The sequence below is a fragment of the Dermacentor variabilis genome, unplaced genomic scaffold, assembly GCF_050947875.1.
Source record: "Dermacentor variabilis isolate Ectoservices unplaced genomic scaffold, ASM5094787v1 scaffold_14, whole genome shotgun sequence".
NCBI lineage: Eukaryota > Metazoa > Arthropoda > Arachnida > Ixodida > Ixodidae > Dermacentor > Dermacentor variabilis.
In genome coordinates, this window is record NW_027460302.1 from 3,715,956 (window position 1) to 3,735,974 (window position 20,019).

Below are 20,019 nucleotides of genomic sequence, written 5' to 3' on the forward strand. Positions count from 1 at the left end.
AGTAAGAATAAACACATGAATGAAAACTTTATTAAAAGAGTAACACAAATGAAACGAAAGTTTTTGAATTCTGGCGATATGCATTAAAATTTAATTTCAGTGTTCACTGTAGGCTCACTCCTGCACACGTCTTGCTTGCATGCCCGTCAAGTCCCGCTGCCGCGGCTTGACGCAGGTGCACACGCAGCCTCAGTCTCGCGTAGTTTGACACAAGGAGCTTTTCCACTGTTTCTTTGTGTTCCTGACAGGCGCCCGTTACACCCCACCACAACATCTTTATCAAGTATGCGGTTACAGCCTTCAAAGGAGATTTCATGGTGAAAACGCTTTCCGTCCAGGTGGTGATACCATTAAAATGTTCCTTGCAAGATTTGATAACCAGCATGACTGCATCGCTTGGGTAACGAAGGTTGCTGCCTTCAGAGACGTATTCCTTGAGGGACGTCAAGTATGCATGCTCACTGCTGCTTGAGCCTAACAATGCGGGCTTGCACTGCTCGCAGTGGCCAATAGATTTGAGGATCCCTTTTATAAGAAACCCACCGATATGAAACAAAATCTCGCACTCAGCTGATGTTACCTCTTCGACAAAGGGGATCTCCGAGTCGTCGATAGCTTCAATCTCGGCTGCCGTTTGTTCTTGCATACCTGCCGACAGCAGGTCGATCAGGTACTGCGCGTCATCGACATCGTAGCTAGTCGTTGACGGTGTGTAGAAGAATTGGCTGACACAAATAAGCTTCAACGCACACTTCACATCGTAGGCGCTTGGAACAGGCTTCCTGAGACGTGTAACCGAAAATAGATTTTCCAAGCAGTCCTGGAGCAATCGGCACGTGAGGAAGAACTTGTAGCCTTCACTTCTTAGAAGGACATCCTGCAGGCGAATGATCACAGCTGTGGCTATCAAGAAACCCGCCTGTGAGGGCTTCCATTGTGATGTGCTCCCCATGTTTGTTCCCCGAATGGTCTCAGACGCCAAGCACAATACGTCTATGGCTGCGTGATATTTGTCCATGTGTTCAAGACTCAAGGCAGTTGATGGGTGTCGGGATGACATAAGAGCATACCACTTAAAGACAAGCTCTAAAAACCACGCTGTAGTTTCCGCCTCCGGATCCAAGATCTTCTGCTTTATCAAGTACCGAATCCCGGCAGGAGCTTCTCGAAAAAACTGAACGGCCACTCCCACCTTCATCTTCTGAGTCTACCGCTGCGCGCACGTGCTCAAGTTTTACTTCTCTTGAGGGTAGGTCATGTTGACACTTGGTTGCATCACTAATGGTGAAAACGACAGAACTCAGAAGTTGGCCCCTGATATTCTTAAGTACGTGTGCAGCATCTGCAGTGAAGAAGAGTTCTTTGTCTTCTAGACAAGGATGTGGTATCGAGCATATGGTGTTGGAGTTCCTGTGGCTAGAGAAGCAAAATTCACGCCACATTGCCCTGTTGGAAGAACCCATATCCGAAGTGACGACGCGGATCCTCAGGGAGATATCTGCGCAAACTTTCACGATATTCAATATGTAGTCTTTGAGAATGAGGCCGTCTATGCTCCTTTCAGTAAAGTGATAGGCAATCACTTGTTTCCACCGCCGGTTAAGACCCCCTATCATGAACACCAAGGCATGGTGCGCAGGTTCATCCGGCTTTGCAGGTAAAGTTGTTCCCCCAAGAACAACATCTGCAGCGCGATCAAGCTCATAGCCCCTGGCAATCTCCATCTCGTCTAGTAGCAGAACGCAGTCTTTTTCAATGTCTTGCATACCCTCCGCTTTCGTTTTTAGCAGGTCGATCACGTCAGTCAGAACACCGGGCAGAAAACTGAGTGCATGTAGGCGACGCGCCAGAGTTCTGTTAGTTGGCAGCGGGTACCCGAGTTTCCTTAAGGTTTCATAGCCGGACGTCCCGCATGAAAATTTCATTTGAAGTGCTTGCTTAACACTTTGCGGAGACCAAGTACTCCCTTTGTTGCTATTGCGCGACAGTGCCTGTATTTGGTCGTCGTTAAGGAACTTGATGTTCTTTCCGAATGTTTCGATGTTACCTTCGAGCTTCTTAACTTTTTTTCGGAGACCTTGGATTGTTGAGTTTGCCTGGGTATGCAATTCTTGAAGTTCGCAGTATTTCCGTGTCAGGTCTGCGAGCTACTTACTTAATTCTGCGCAAGAGGTACAAGCAGACTGCAGGTCAGAGACCCCGGCATTCATTCCACTGGCTGAGACTTGCAGACCTGCTTCGTCTGTTACCAGTGCACTTGAGCTGGCGTCGTGTGGGCTGCAATTCTGTCCTTGAGTCAGCTCAAACCTGCCTGGTGACGACATTGGGTCCATCGCAGCTTCATGATCATCAGTGGCTATGTCGTGTTGATCTTCAAGTAGGGCTGAGAGGACAGCGGGTCCGGTCCTATCCTTTGGTGCCTTTCTGTGACGAGGCAAAGCTGCGAAAACAAAGGATATCATCAAAATTCATCCCATAAACAGCATTATGCAACAGCGGTACATGCCACGAACGACTTCCTTAATGTCTTTCCACTTTTCTGTCGAATGCACCGCTTGTTACATTCGTTACACGCTTAGAACTCCTGTAGAGCGACAAAATGTCATTTTCGGTCAGGGTCACTAATGTTTCGTGCCCGGCGCCCTTGTTCTTATATATATATATATATATATATATATATATATATATATATATATATATATATATATATATATATATATATATATATATATATATATATAAGTTACGTAGCAACAGCTTGAGAACGACCCCTCCCCCACCTCCTACCGAGAGATGAAAATGGAACACGCTGAAAAATTGAACAACTTACGTCTGAAGGAAAACACTGTGGGCACCGCATTTGGCTTTAGTTTTTTCCATCCGTCTGCTCTGTTTTGCTCGAAGCTGTCCTCTTCGAAATGAGCCTGCGCGTTCATAGAAAGTCGTAAAATTTATTTCCTTCGCAAGATATGACCAGTGTTCACACACCTACAATTGCTGTGTTTCGTACGTTCCTAAACATTTTCCGAACTTTACTGCAACTGCTACATTTAAAATCGCACTATAATGTTACGCAAACAATTCCGCACGTGCGAGTAACGTCCAAGTAACGTTAATTAGCAATGGTTATACTACAGGGTGCCAGAACACTGTCGAACTTTGGGCGCACCATTTTTTTCCAACCAGCTTTTTCCTGGTTGTCCTGCACCGTCCGGAAGGGCGAGATGAACGACTCAAATTGATTCGCCTGCAGCACCGAATAGCTGAAAAACATCAACGAACGCGCAACACACCACGCCATAAACAACACAGACGCGCACATAGGTTTTCGGAACATGACGGAGACAGTCGAGATGTTATTTTTTGTAACACTTTAATGTTACTGCTACTAGTTTGCTTAACTGGTAATCTACTTGTCAGCCCAATATTAACTACCACGAAACATTATACGCAATCTACTTCGATCATCACTAACGCTTAAGAAAGTCCACGTCGGAAAAATAATTCCCACGAAGCGCCTCAGTACTCACACTGCATATGCACGAGGTGTTCGTGGGCTGCCATTTGTCCCGCTTGATCCTTGCAGTCCACAAAATTCTTCTTCTTCTTGGATCTCTTAGGAACTGAAACATTCGCCAACCATTCCTTGAGTGATTACTGCACAACGGCACGCAGCAGCCGGGCATTTTGTGCCGACGACACCCGGCGAACTCGTCGCAGCAACGTCCTACCACCTGCACCATGCAGCGCGCGCGGCGGGCATGAACGTGGCGGCGGTGGCTAGAACGAACCGGTTCTGGCGGCTCCGGCGCCGTCAAAGAATGTCTCCACCCTGAAAGGAGCGGCGGGCGAGGAGGACATCGAGGCACCCTAACTTCCCGCATTCCCGCCACCTCCTCCCCGAGGCGCCGCAGGCTCTCCATGTGGGCCTCGTGGTGCTGCCGCAGGCTCTGCATGTGGGCCTCGTGGTGCTGTTAGCAAAGATGTGTAATTAGTTTAATTACAGAAGCGCAGTAACAAGGCCTTCGTGTGTTGCATTCATCCGCATTTGCAGGCTATTGTCTTATTGTATATTCAAGCACTGGAAATATCTTTCGGACCCATCAAACTTGTGCCGTCGCATTCCATTAAGATGTGTTACATTGCTATACCTGCTTCCTTGAACTCAACGCCACTTTTTTCTTTTTGCGTAGATATTTACACATGTTATATCACGCGAATGTGTACTAGATATCACCACAGGACTACACGTATATGTTATGCTTGTTCACTGATTAATATAATTTTTAGAGAGGTCATATGCTCATCACTTTCATACGCAGAAAAATATACATCTGTGGCCTTACACATACCTGCCGGTTTTGCTCCAGCAGTTGTTGGCGGAAGCGGGTGTCCTCTTGAACTCTGGCTTCCTCCAACTGGCTCTGGCGAACGTATGCGGCAGTAGCCGTCACCACAGCACCGTCGAGTTCCTGCTGCCTGGGCTGTCTACGGTGTGCCCGTGGCTCTCGAGGGGTAGGCTGCGGCACCTGGGGGGTAGGCTGCTCCACCTGCGGGGTAGGCTGAGGCACCTGGGTGGTAGGCCGAGGCACCTGAGTGGTGGGCCGAGGCACCTGGGGGGTAGCCGCTGGCTCTTGATGCAAGGCAAAAGCAAAGACTGCTCATTCACTGTTATCCGACCTACACAGATTGATTGTCCTAACCAGTCACTTTGAATTGTCATTATAGCTGCATAGCTACAATAATAATACACAAAACAGGTAGTTAGAGCAAAAGATGCCGCAGAAAGTTGCTGGTAGCAGTAACCCATAAGAAGCACAAGGAATCTCTATTACAACATCATGTCATTTGTAGTCTTGCATTTCTCCTCCATGAATAAGAGCTGGATGTTGGACACAAAGGTAATAACAGCACAGTGACGTACTTTACTTCATAGCAAGATATACAGCAACTGCAAACAACAATGCTACTACAAAAGCAAGGTCACTGCCTTACGTGTAAGGCCACTTGGCCCAGCAACAGCTGCAGGGCCCGACACCACGAAGGCAGTTGTCGCTGGTGGATGTCTGCGGGAACCGCTGGGCCCTGCAGCTCCCTCTGAACTTGTGTCCTGCAGTCAGAGTAGTGTTCAGACATTGCGAGCAGTGTGTGGAATGCGCATCATGTACACAAGTTGCTGCTCAGAGTACATAACCTATATTGTCACTTGCACAATAAAAAGGGCTTAAAACATTTTGCAATATTGTGTTACAATGTAATGCTGAAAATTTGTGAGGCCACAGCAGGTCACACAAACAACACTTTTTTAAATCAAGTGTACGCACCTCGCTATCGGCGAAGAACTCGGGGGGGGGGGGACAAGGACCCTTCCTGTCCTCATAAGGACGTCGAGGACGCGGCCGTCGACGCCACCCATTTTGCCACCTCCAGTAGCCCTGCAAACACGGCAACAACAACGACAACTTGAAACGACGTTACTGTCAGCATCATTAGAAACTCACCTCTTCTCGCTCGCGGCCCTGGCCGCTTCTTTTTTCGCTTTATGGGCCATCTTGGCCCAATGGTTGCGCCAACGGCTGGTGGTCTTTACGGCTGGCCCCTGTGCGTTAAGGACCGCCGCCACCTCCTCCCACAGTTCGTTTTTTCGAGCAGCAGTCATACGTGGCGAGAACTCTGTAGAAGCTCTCGCCAGGTATGGGTGCTGCTCGATGAACTGCACGAGAATAGCCGCCTGCTCTTTCGACACCCGCGGCCCTTTTGCTGCCATTTACTCTTTGTCAACTTGGGAATTTCAGCCGGCCCGCAGCACAGTAAGAAATTTAGAGGCAAACATTGCCTAAGCTAAGCGCCTGCATAAAGTGCTCACTACGACTCATTTCTGCCTTTTTATACCACTAATGTAAAAAAGGTGAAGTCACTACTCACATTTAACGTTGTAGCAGCTTCTTTCTCGGAGTGTATCAGTGCAGGAAGTATTACCGATGCAGCGATAACTTTGACGAAGCTATCGTTCTGTCATGGTGGTGCCCTATGGAAAATGCCTTGACAGTTCTCGATCCACTATGTTGCAAAGTTTGACCTCGGGGGCCACGGATAATTCTTCTTGGTCCTTCCTAAAGAAGAAATTATCACACGTCAGACATGCAGCGAAAACCACACGACAATGCAAGCACTACACGAGCAGTAGTTACTCACCTCAATCAGTATCTGACGGGGGCGGGGCCGCAATTACGGGCACGCAAGGGGCTGTCAGCTGTTCAGACAGACACGCTAGGGGTTGTCAGCTGTTCACAGGTAAACACAGGCTGCCAGGCTGCCAACGGCATGGATTGGATGCACATCCGACTACTATGTGGCTACGGATTAAAAAATAGAGCACTTGCGTTTGCATTTCTTTGGACTGCGGCAGCTTTTGCGTTGTAATGTAACAAAATGAATTTGCTTTTCGCAGCAGGGAAGTCCGCTTTTATTAAGTGCCGTTTTACAAAACAAATTTGCTATACAGTCCCGGAAAAAGAGAAGAGAATACGAAAGAAACATCCGGCCAATGAAGGGAGCTTCTGTTTGGACGATCCAAGAAACGTCGTGCCTACGTATACACAATTTCCGAAATCGATGACGTCACGGGAAAAGGCATTGGCATGAAAATAGTCATTTCTACAAAATCGCACCCCAGGACGCGCCTGCATGTATTTGAAGTTTCTGGAATGCTATGGGTGGCTCCATCCACTGTCTGTGACCGAACCTTGTGTAATCTGATTGCATGTGTGCCCGACGCGAATAATAGAGAACTTTGTGGAAGGCACGCGGGTCCCAGCGATTACGCTGGAACATTCGACGATTGATGTATAAAAGCCGACGCAATTGACCTGCTGATCAGATTTTGACGATCGCCGACTGTGTTCACCATTGTCGCCGTTCTTTAAGTGCAGCGTGTTTTTGTGGGCACAGGTTCGCCCAATAAAAGTTAGTTTTGTCTTTCACAGTATTGCTACTGTGTTCTTCATACGTCACTCCACGTGACATCTGGTGGAGGTGCTTTTCGTTCATGTACCGGACGCCCCCGACAAGCCGTGATCCAAGCCCGGACTGCAAAGAGAACACCAATGTAGTCCCGGACCATCGAGCAAGCCGCCGTCTTCAACAGCTGCCCCCGGAGCACGGACTTCTACCTGAGAAGACCAAGAAGATTGTGTCCAAGGCAACCACTATGGCAGCCCCAGTCTCACCCATCGTATTTCAACGGCCCAGAAAGCCCCCTACCTTCCGTGGAGTTATGTCGGAGAACCCGGAAACCTGGCTCGAAACCTTCGAAGGGATCTCGACCTTCAACAATTGGACCTCTGAGGATAAGCTATGACATGTGTACTTCTCCTTGGAAGATGCCGCGAGGACTTGATTCGAGAACCGGGTGTCCACCCTTACGACATGGGACCTGTTCCGCAGTAGCTTCCTGAGGACGTTCACGAGCGTTGTCCGTAACGAAAGGGCCGAAGTTCTGCTGGAAAACCGAGGCCAACTACCCAATGAGACCATCGCCATCTTCACGGAAGAGATGACCCGTCTTTTCCGGCATGCTGACCCGGAAATGTCCAAAGAGAAATAAAAATGCGTTTTTCATGCGAGGCGTAAAGCAAGAACTTTTCGCCGGACTGATCCGAAATCCGCCGAAGACCGTAGCCGAGTTCTTGACAGAGGCAACGACGATTGAGAAAATTTCAGAAATGCGCACTAAGCAATATAATCGCCAAGTGCTCACGCCTCGGTGCGCCATCGAAGCACTGGGCTCCGGTGATCTCCAAGAGACCATCAGGGCCATTGTGCGCGAAGAACTGCGCAAGGTCATGCCTTCGTCGCAGCCTCAAGTGGTCTCAATCGCTGACATCGTGAAAGATGAGTTCCAGCGATCGCTTGGAGTTCCTGAGGTGCAACCTCAATTACCGCAGCCCAAGCCAGAAGCGATGACCTACGCCGCCGTCGCATGCCGTCAAGGTCCTCCTCTGCGACCGCGCCAGGTCCCTGTAGCGCCCCAATTCCGTTGTCCACCGCCGCCGCCGCCAGCACGCGCACCCGTCGCCCAATGCATCTACGCGAGGAAGACGGACATTTGGCGCGTTCCCGACTACCACCTGCTCTGGTTCCAATGCGGCGAAGCCGGCCATGTTTACCGCTGATGCCCATACCACGACCTGGAATTGCGAGGTTACGCCGTCAACACAACGCGCCCGAGGGACGGTGAACGCCCTCGTGACATCGCCGACTACTTCGCTGCTACTCAGTAGAGCCCTCAACGACCGTTCCGTTCACCGTTACCAGGCCGCTGCCTGTCGCCGCAGCGCCGTCCATACACTGGCCCAGCCCGGGGCCGGTACGTGAGCCCATATCCGGAAAACTAAAAGCAGCAACCGATGTAGGTGCGGTTGCTATTCGTCGAACTGACGAAGATCCTGCGACGCCTACGAAGACTACGAAGAGACTATTTCGACGACATAAGGACACGCCGCCCTCCCGACGAAGTCTGGAAGCAAAGAATACGCAGACGAAAGACCACCTGACGACGGCACGTACCTGCGACAGGTCAACGCGACGCAGCCGTGATCCGACGCCAAGGCCCAACTGTAACGCAAGACAAAGAACCACCGACCTCGACGTGCTTCTCGACGGCCACGCAGTCACCGCCTTAGTAGACACAGGAGCCGATTACTCCGTCATGAGTGGACCCATCGCCGCCCAGTTAAAGAAAGGTAAGACTGCATAGGAAGACCCGTCGATTCGAACCGCTGGAGGACACCTCATAACGCCAACTGAAATCTGCACGGCAAGAATTACCATTCATGACCGGACTTACCCTGCCACCTTCGTTATCCTTCAACAGTGTTTACGAGACGTCATTCTCGGCATGAACTTCCTGAACCAACACTGTGCAATCATCGACCTGAAGTCGAAGTCAATGACGCTGTCGGAAGGTCAAGCTATACCACCGGAATGCCCTCGTAGTCACCACGCCTTGAGTGTGCTCGAAGATAAAGTGAGCATCCCGCCTCGCTCCAGCATTGTTATTTCGGTCGGCACCGAAACACCCGCTGACGTAATGGCGTCATCGAAGGCGACCAACGTCTACTGCTAGACCGTGAAATTAGCATCGCAAGAGGGATCGCTCGACTGCAAGGAGGGAAAACTGAAGTGTTGCTGACAAACTTCAGCCAGGAGTTCAAGCACATCAACAAGGGCACGATGATCGCGTACATCGAGGAAATTCTGGAAACCAATAATGCGTTTGTCCTCTCGGATTCCGCCGCATCTACCCCGACGACCATGGTTCCCGAACCAGACTACGATATTAATCTTGCTCAGAAGTCTGCTCCGGCTGCTTTTCGACGTCATCGAGGATTCGACGAACACGAGTCGCCAAGCATCGCATAATCACCGAAGAGTTCGCTCGACCACTCCGCCGGAGCCCTTACCGAGTTTCGACGCGAGAACGCGAAGCTATAAGACAACAAGTCGACGAAATGCTGCGCGACGACATCATCCAGCCGTCGAAAACCCGTGGGCGTCTCCTATTGTCTTAGTGAAGAAAAACGACGGAACCCTACGTTTCTGCGTCGATAATAGTCGACTGAAGATCACGAAGGACATATACCCCCTCCCACGGATAGACGACGCATTGGATCGGCTCTGCAAGGCTAAATATTACTCGTCAATGGACCTCAAGTCTGGCTACTGGCAAATAGAAGTCGATGACGGAGATCGCAAAAAGACCGCCTTCATCACGCCAGACGGCCTCTACGAGTTCAAGGTCATGCCATTCTGATTGCGCTCGGCGCCTGCAACGTTCCAGTGCGTGCTGGACACGGTTTTAGCGGGATTGAAGTGACAGACCGGTCTTGTTTACTTGGATGACGTCGTCGTTTTAGCCGGAAATTTCGACGATCACCTTAGGCGGCTTGCGACAGTACTAGAGGCCATCAAGTCATCAGGGCTTACTCTGAAGCCGGAAAACTGCCGCTTTGCTTACGATGAGCTTCTGTTTCTAGGCCACGTCATCAGCAAATCTGGAGTCCGCTACAATCCGCAGAAGACAGCTGCCATCGCAAAGTTCCCGCAGCCCATCTACAAGAAGGCGGTGCGTTGATTCATTGGAATGTGTGCCTACTATAGGCGCTTTGTCAAGGACTGTTCACGCATCGCGGAGCCGCTAACACATCTAACCAAATGTTATGTCGAGTTCAAGTGGGAAACGCCACAGGCCGACGCATTTCAAGAGCTCAAACGACGCATGCAGTCGCCGCCGGTACTTGCACACTTCGACGAGGACGCCGATACCGAAATGCACACTGACGCCAGCAGCCTTCATTATTCATTCATATCATTTACTCGCGTTTGTTCTCTCACCCAATCTGCTCTTTTCTTAACGTTAAGGGATTAGAAAAGAGCAGATTGGGTGAGGAACAAACACGAGTTAATGATATCTTAGGTGAAATAAAGAAAAGAAAAAGAAATGCGCACGGGCAGGACACGTATAAGGAGGGAAGATAACCGATGGTCATTAAGAGTTACGGAATAGTTTCCAAGGGTAGGGAAGCGTAGCAGAGGGCGGCAGGAAGTTAGGTGGCCGGATGAGATTAAGAAGTTTGCAGGGACAACATGGCCACAATTAGTACATGACCGGGGTAGTTGGAGAAGTATGGGAGAGGCCTTTGCCCTGCAGTGGGCGTAACCAGGCTGATGATGATGATGATGATGATGAAAATTTCGCCCTTACCTATATGACAGGCCATTCAAAGCCGTCAGCGATCATCACGCCTTGTGTTGGCTAGCGAACTTAAAGGATCGTTCAGGACGGCTGGCGCGGTGGAGCATAAGACTGCAAGAATATGACGGCACGGTAATCTACAAGTCCGGACGAAAACACTCTGATGCCGATTGCCTATCACGCGCCCCTATTGACTTGCCCCCGAAAGATGACGCAGATGACGGCGCCTTCCTTGGCATTTTAAGCGCGGAAGACTTCGCTGAACAGCAGCGAGTAGAGCCGGAGTTGAAAAACCTCGTCGAATATTTGGAAGGGCACACTGACGCTGTCCCTAGGGCATTTAAGCTAGTATTGTCTTCGTTCTCGCTTCAAAACAACCTACTCGTGAAGAATACCTTCTCACGAGTCCGTTCCAACTACCTTCTTGCTCCGTTAGCCATGCGTCCCGAAGTACTGCACGCCCTAAATGACGATCCAACCACTGGGCACCTCGCATTCTCCCGGACGCTGTCGAGGATATAGGAAAGGTATTACTGGCCGCGTCTGACCACCGACGTCGCCCGTTGCGTGAAGACATGCCGAGACTGTCAGCGACGCAAGACACCACCGCCAAGGCCAGTAGGATTACTACAGCCGATTGAACCTGCTTGCCGACCATTTCAGCAGATCGGGGTGGATTTGTTGGGACCGTTTCAGACGTCAACATCCAAGTGGATCATCGTGGCGGCAGACTATCTCACCTGCTTCGCTGAAACTAAAGGTCTACCGAAAGGCAGCGCAGCCAAAGTGGCGAAATTTTTCGTCGAGAACATCCTGCTGCGACATGGTGCCCCAGAAGTCCTCATCACTGACAGAGGAACGGTTTTTACAGCATAGCTCACCAAGACATTTTGCAAAACAGCCAGACAAGTCATAGGAGGACAACTGCCTACCACCCGCAGATGAATGGCCTCACGGAGCGCCTGAACAAAACCCTCGCCGACATGCTAGCAATGTACGTCGACGTCGAACACAACACCTGGGATGCCCTTCTGCAGTACGTAACCTTGGCTTACAACACGGCGGTCCAAGAAAAAACACAGATCACGCTGTTTAAGCCGGTTTACGGAAGAAACACGACGACTACGCCAAGCTGCCGCACGTCACTGACGAATAGAATCTTGACGTCGCTGCCTATCTCCAGCGCACCAAGGAAGCCCGACAGCTCGCCCGCCTACGGATCAAGAACAAGCAACGTGCCGAGAGCCGACAGTACAACCTCCGACAACGCTTCTTCGAGTACCAGTCTGGCGACCGTGTTTGGGATTGGCCCCTATATAGCGACGAGGACTCGTGAGAAACTATTGCGGCACAATTTCGGACCCTACAAGATCACCCGACGTATTGGCGAACTGGACTATGCGGTCGTGCCAAAAGGCATTTCGTATTAACAGCGGCACCGCGCACGATCTGAAGTGATCCATGTGGTGTTTCTTAAGTCCTTTTAGGCACGCTGACGAACTTCCTTATTGAGTTGTTTCTTTGCTACAGGTGTTTTTGCTTGTTACTTTTGTGTGTTTGCAACGTCGGGTCGATGCTTTTTGAGAGGGGGGTATTGACACGGTCTACTTATTTATCTTTATCGGGCGCCCACGTTTCACCACCTAACAAATGTTATCGCACAGCACAGGACGCGCCTGCATGTATTGGAAGTTTCTTGAATGCTATGGATGGTTCCATCCGCTGTCTGTGACCGAACCTTGCGTAATCTGATTACATATGTGTGCGAAGCAAATAATGTAGAACTTTGTGGAAGGCACGCGGGTCCCAGCGATTACTCCGGAACATTCGACCACTGATGTATAAAAGCCGACGCATTTGACCCGCTGATCAGATTTTGACGATCGCCGACTGTGTTCGCAGTTCTTTAAGTGTAGCCTGTTCTTGTGGGCACAGGTTCGCCCAATAAAAGTTTGTTTCGTCTTTCCCAGTATTGCTACTGTGTTCTTCATACGTCACTCCACGTGACAATATATTCGCATATATACTTAGTGGGCTCGGCAGCTGTGCCACGGCACGGTTATCGCATCTGACTCTCTTCATCAAGCAGGTTGGTGAAGCGTTGCCCTTTCACGCCTCCGCTTGCCTTCTGCTTACCGTATTCTTCGGCGCCTCCCGGACCCTCCTGGACACCTCCCGGTCCCCAGCCGAGTTTTCTTGGAGCGCTGTCGAAGACAGCCACCGCTTCATCAGCGCCATCGCCGACTCTGCCCATTTACCACACGTGACAAACTGTACCCTCGACTTCAACTGGGAAACACCATCAGCAGCAACATCACTTGGCAAGCCACCTATAAAAGACCAGCAATCACCTCGCACAATCTGTGGGCTCGGCAGCTGTGCCACGGCACGGTTATCGCATCTGACTCTCTTCATCATGCAGGTTGGTGAACCGGTCAGTCTATTTACTAAGAAATCCAGTAATTATTTCCTGATACAGCTGCCGAGCCCGAAGTGTTTGACCGCTATTTGTGCCGAATGTTGTCATAATGTACGGTCCTTATTACTCCTTGCTGGTGATGTTGAAACTAACCCTGGACCTGAAAAATTGGATGTCGTTCTGGCTGAATTGAAAAAGCTGTCTGATGGCCAGGCAACACTAATCTCTGACCTGCAAGATATAAAAGAACGTATGCTTTCAATCGACAAAACGATATCCGATTTCAATACCCGCCTCACTGAACTCGAAGAACGTTCCCAGAATCTGTCTACAATTACATCAGACGTTGAAATCATTCAGTCAACAGTTAGCCAGACAGCTCTTTTGGTTCAAGACTTGCAGCTTCGTCTTGACGATTCTGAAAACCGCTCCCGCAGGAACAATCTAATTTTCTACGGTCTGCCTGACTCATCCCCCCGTGAAACATATGCCGAGTCTAAAAAAATTATCGCTGATCATTGCTTAGAACACCTGGAAATAGCCTTAGATCCCAAAGATACAGAGCGTGCCCACCGGCTTGGCCGTCATACCCCAAACCATCTACGCCCTATCACTGTGAAATTCATATCATCCAAGACAAAAGAAACCATTCTATCTAGAGGGCCCAAATTTAAAGGAACGAAATTCAGTGTAGGCGAAGATTATACCCGCCGCGTCCAAAATATTCGAAAGCACTTGGTTGCATTTGCAAAAGAAACAACTAATAAATTCTCACTCCGCTATAAGACGCTTCATATCGGGCCCAAGCGCTACTTCTTTGACGAAAAGACTAACTCAGTGAAGGAAATCGCATAGCAGATAACTTTTCGGCGCCGGTCCCCACAATGCCCTCTATCAGCTTGTCATCCTAGAACAAACTCCCGAACCACCCTTTGCCTTTCCGTCATTTTCACAAATATACGCAGCTTCCTTCCCAAACGAGACCTTGTATCTAACCTTGTATCGTCGTCCGGAAGCAACATACTTGTACTAACAGAAACATGGCTCAACGAAAACATCAGTGATTCTGAAGTTCTGCATGATTTGCCAAATTTTCGCCTCTTTCGCAACGACCGCGAGGCTTCTCGAGGTGGCGGTGTTTTAGTCGCCGTTAATCGAGAACTACCATTCTCGCTTGTCAACATCACTTCTCACCTTGAAATTATGTGGCTCATTTGCCGCACTGCGCCAATAACAACACTAATTGGTGTCTGCTATCGACCGCCACATAATAGCCCTGACTTCCCCCGTGAGTTTAACAGTGTTTTGCTACAATTAACAACTATGTATCCAAGTGCACGAATTATTCTTTTCGGTGACTTTAACTACCCTTCTATAAACTGGCACCAACCTCACGTTACCGTTTCTCAAGAGCCTCGAGAATTTGTCGACGTATGTCTCAATTTTAATCTTTCATAGCTAATAACTGAGCCAACTCGCATCACCCAGACTTCACAAAACACTCTTGATCTCATTCTAACTAGTCATCCTGAGACCTTAGCTTCTATTATTTACCTGAGGGAAATCAGTGACCATAAAGTTATTCACGCCTCATTTAACATTACTCCCGTTCAAAGGAAAGTGTGCCAAAAAACAATAAAGCTTTACGATAAGGCCGACTACGTAGCAATAAATAATGAATTAAACTCCCTCTTATCCACTTTTGAACTTCACTTCCATCAGCATACAGTCGACGAAAACTGGTCAATATTTAAACGCAAAATTAGTGATCTAACGAGCAGATACATTCCAAAGTGCACTATAAACTCTGATTCCCAAAATCCTTGGTTCAATAAAAGGCTCAAAAGACTCAAAAATAAAAAGCAGCGGCTGTACCGTGCAGCTAAACTTAGACTCAGCTCTTCTGCATGGGAAAAGTACTACAGCGCTGAAGACGCGTACTTAGCAGAAGTGAAAAGCGCGAAACGTTTCTTTCTTCACAACGACTTACCCAAAATGATAACAACTAACCCGAGAAAATTTTGGAACGTGATAAATCCCCAGGAATCGCACGACATCACCCTTACTAATGATAACGGCGACTCTGTTAGTGATGTTCAGTGTGCCGATATATTTAATACTGCCTTTTCATCAGTATTCACGATAGAACCTGAAGATACATTCCTTTCACTACCATCCATTACTGAACTAGCAATGCCAGCCATAATTTTTCATCCAAATGGCATTTCGTGCGCAATCGACAAATTGAAAATTTCATCGTCAGCCGGAACGGACGAAATTAACACTAAGTTTCTCAAAAACACTAAGGACATTTCATCCAAGTTTTTATGCTTATTGTTTTCTCAGTCACTCGCCACAGGTATCATCCCAGAAGACTGGAAGATGGGGAAGGTCGTTCCTGTTTTCAAATCAGGTAACAGAGACTCTCCACTCAACTATCGCCCCATTTCCCTAACTAGCATCCCTTGTAAACTAATGGAACACGTCATCTACTCCCAGATAATGCAGCATCTAGACTCTATAAATTTTTTCACTCCATCCCAACATGAATTTAGAAAAGGCTTATCATGTGAGACACAGCTTGCCATCTTTCTTCACGATCTTCATTCCAACCTTGATGCTAACTTACAAACTGACGCCATCGTTTTAGACTTTGCCAAAGCATTCGATAAGGTACCTCATCAACGTCTACTCTTAAAACTTTCCAGACTAAACTTGCATCGAGAAATTATTGCATGGTTAAAAGAATTCCTCGCACATCGTTCACAGTCTGTTACTATTAACTACTCTTCTAACCGTCTACCAGTAACATCGGGCGTTCCTCAGGGAACTGTCCTTGGCCCCCTCCTATTCTTAATTTATATTAATGATCTGCCACAAAATTTATCATGCCATGTCCGTCTGTTCGCCGACGATTGCGTTATTTATGCCCCAATTACTAATACAGCTGATCAAGAATCCCTTCTGGACAATCTTAACCGCATTCAATCATGGTGCAATCACTGGTTGATGACGCTTAATCCCAATAAGTGCAAACTCATGTCTTTCCATCGTCGTCACAACCCGCATTTATTTACTTACAAGATTTCCGATTCTCCTGTCGAACTCGTTCCGTCCTATACTTACCTCGGTATCACTATCAGCAATGACTTATCATGGCGCGGGCACGTAATAAAGGTAATATCATCTGCGAATAAAAAACTAGGCTTTCTTAAACGTCATCTTCACGACGCCCCTCAAAATGTAAAGCTACTTGCTTATAAATCATTAATCAGGCCAAAACTTGAGTATGCATCCGCCATCTGGAATCCACAGCAAGCTTACCTCATCGACTCCTTAGATGCTGTGCAAAACAGAGCCGCCCGTTTCATTCACCGTTCATACTCATCCTATATTAGTGTCATCTCTCAAGCTACAGTCCCAATTATGCAGTCTTTCCCTCCGTCGCCGTATTTCTAGCCTGTGCCTATTTCACAAATTTTATTATTCTCAGCTCAAACAGCAGCCATACATCTGCGCACCGCCATCACGCACGTCTCGCCGAATTGGTCATCCGCTGAAAGTCTCACGCCAACGTGCCCGTACGACTACATTTTTCAAGTCATTCTTCCTCCGAACAGCAAGCGACTGGAACGACCTTCCCCATCAAATTGCAGCTATCACCTGTCCATCAACCTTCCTAGAAAAAGTTACATCCCACCTGTCATCATGAAAAAAAAAATGTTTTACTTTCTCACGTTAACCCCACCCCTTATGTAAAACCCCCTACAGGGGGTCATTAAGGAAATAAAAATGAAAATGAAATGAAATATAATGAACTTTTTAGATTCAATCTGCTTATTTCACCCATGTCAACATGGATTTCGAAAAGGGTATTCTTGCGAAACGCAGCTGGCCATTTTCCTTCACGACCGGCTTGTTAACCTCGACAGTAACCTTCAGACTGACGCCATCTCCCTAGATTTTGGGAAAGCATTTGACACTGTTCCTCATAATCGTTTGCTACTAAAATTGTCTCAATGAAACTTACAACCCAATGTCACGATCCACCCGGGCTCGTGGACAAGGGAGGGCTCGAGGCACCCTCCAATAGACGGACGCTCCGCAGCGTGGCGGTGCTGAAGGATGACTGACCGTGAGCAGCCGTGCTCGTCGGTGTTTATTGCAATGCGGTGAGCAATGTTGCCTGCCGAGCTAGGCAGGCCACCGAGCCTAGCGGTGAACAAACATTATGCCTGAGGGGGCGTCACATGCTTGCTACACCCCCTTACCCCCAGTTTGTTAAATAAAAGAAACAAACGTCCAACGTCCTCCACCCTAGCTGGGTCAACGGTGCCTGCTATCCAGGCGAGTAACGGTCCGGCGGCCTCCGCCGTCGAGTACTCCGCCTGGGCACCGGTGTTAATGGGTCGGGTGTGGCAAAGCCGTGTGCTGCCTGAGCCAGCCTCGCTCCATCCGGAGGGTCCGTAGTGGTCGGCCTCATGAGTGGTGCTGGGCTCGACTCCGGTCCAACAGGTGCCGCACCACTGGCTACGGTTGCCGCATCCGAGGTGGGTGGTGCTCCGCTAGAAGCGACTGGTGCTGCCGCTAGTCCTCCTGCGGGCTGGAACTCAGAAGTGGCAGTCGAGGGTGCTGGCCAGGTCCCTACGCGAGGCCTGACATGGTCGGCGTGTCTGTGCCAAATGGCCCCGTCTGGCATGCGGACGAGCAGCGATGAGGCTCTGGCAGGAGACACCACCTGTCCGGCAGACCAGGGTGGGCCAGGACGGAAGTTCCTGGTGAAAACTGGAGCTCCCGACTCTGAAAAAGGCCCGGGGGCACCCTTGGTCAGCAGCTAGCTTGTGTTTCAGCTGCTTCAAAAGCACTGTGGATCGGAGGTCCCGATGCAAGACGTCCAAAAGGGTCTTGACCATCCGACCCAGCAGGAGCTCACAGTGGGCACGGCCAGTGACATTGTGGGGCGTGGTCCGGAACTGAAACAGTATCCGGGGAATCTGTGTCCGGAAATCCCCTGTCTGGCTCTTCTTGAGCTTCTCTTTGATGCTTTGCACCACCCGCTCGGCTGCACCATTTGAAGCAGGGTTGTACGGTGGAACCATCATCCGGCGGATTCCGTTCTTCGTCAGCCAGTCCAAGTAATCTGCGCTGGCGAAGGCAGGACTATTGTCGGACACGATGACATCAGTCAACCCTTGGGTGGCGAAGACCTGTCGTAGCGCTGCAATGCTCGCGCCTGCTGATGGAGTGGTGACAGGTAGAGCCTCCACCGACTTCGAAAATGCGTCCACCACCACCAGGAAGTAATGGCCCTTGAAGAGTCCCCCAAAATCCACATTTAGGCGGGACCAGGGTCTCTGTGGGAAGGGCCAGGGGGTGATTTCCACACGATGCTCCTGGCACATTTGGCAGCTCTGCACCAAGTGAACGATGTTTTGGTCCAGGCTAGGCCACCAAACATGGGACCGGGCCACCATCTTGGTCTTTTCTACGCTAGGATGACCCGCGTGCAGCAACTGCAGGACCCTGAACCGGAGACTTTGTGTGATCACCACCCTAGAACCGCACAGTAGGCAGCCCTGCTGCAAGCTGAGCTCAGCGGCCTTGTGGCTATAGGCCTGCTGCACCAATTCCTCTCCACAGGACGCCGCCTTGACCAGCTGAGACAGGACTGGGTCCCGGCTGGTAGCTTGATATACCGCAGATATGGAGAGCGCCTCCCGGTACGCGTGTTCCAGCATGAACACTTCAGCAGGTTCTGGACAGCATCAGGCACCTCTGGCAGGGGCAGGCGGCTAAAGGCATCAGCAGGTCCCAGGTCCTTTCCCGTACGGTAAACCAGCTGGTAACTGTAAGCTGCCAGCCTCAAGGCCAAGCGTACCACTCGAGGTGACACTTGTACAGAAAATGTCTTGTCAGGCCCCAGCAGCCCCAACAGCGGCTGGTGGTCCGTGACTGCCTTAAACTTCCGGCCCCACAGATACTGATGGAAGCGTTCGACACCGAACATGAGGGCCAAACCTTCCTGGTCCAGCTGGCAGTAACGTTGCTCTGCAGCATGAAGCCGCCGAGAAGCAAACGACAAAGGACGTTCCTGGCCATCTTTGTCTCGGTGTGCCAGGACGACTCCCAGACCGTACGGCGACGCATCTATGGTAAGCACAACAGTCTTAGCAGGATCGAAGTTCACTAGCACTGGACCCTTGGTGATTAGCTGCCCTGGAAGGCCTGGTCCTGCTCTTTCTTCCAGACCTATTGTTGACCATCTCGAAGAAGATGGAGCGGCTTTAGATGCTGCGACAGGTTCGGCAGAAAACTTCTGTAGAAGTTGGTGAGGCCCAGGTAGCTCGGAAGCTCCTTCTTGTTCTGGGGCTTAGGTGCCTTGAGCACAGCATCAACTTTGCGGGGAGCCGCGGCAAGGCCTGCCTGGGAAATGACATGTCCCAAGTACTCAACGCTGGGGGCTATGAAAACGCACTTTTCCAGCTTGAGCTTGAGGCCGGCGTCCTGCAGTCGTGCCAGGACGTTGTGCAGGTTCTGCAGCTGGTCGCCGTCGTCGCTGCCAGTAACCAGGATGTCATCCAAGTACACCGCCACGTGCCTCATGCCCCTGAAGAGGTTGTCCATCTCCCTCTGGAATATGGCTGGGGCCGAGGCCACACCAAACGGTAAGCACGTGTACTGAAAGAGTCCCAAAGTTGTCGATATTGTGACATACTTGCGGGAGGCATCCTGGAGCACCAGCCGCTGGTAAACATCTCTGAGGTCGAGCTTGGTAAACTTCTGTTCAGCGGACAATGCTGACCACAGATCTTCAATCCGGGGCAGCCGGTACTTCTCAACGATA

At 49.8% G+C, this 20,019-nt stretch overlaps 1 protein-coding gene across 1 annotated transcript; it reads right to left on the reverse strand.

The window, feature by feature from the left end:
• Window positions 1-2: 2 nt before the first annotated feature.
• On the reverse strand, window positions 3-12,994 carry LOC142567761 (uncharacterized). Its single transcript, XM_075677930.1, has 5 exons — window positions 12,893-12,994; window positions 4,353-4,631; window positions 3,531-3,971; window positions 2,831-2,924; window positions 3-2,440 (listed from the first exon to the last, which is right to left on the reverse strand). The coding sequence occupies exons 1-5, from the start codon at window positions 12,992-12,994 to the stop codon at window positions 2,148-2,150; spliced, it is 1,209 nt and encodes a 402-aa protein (XP_075534045.1). The 3' UTR covers window positions 3-2,147.
• Between the last annotated feature and the right edge of the window lie 7,025 nt (window positions 12,995-20,019).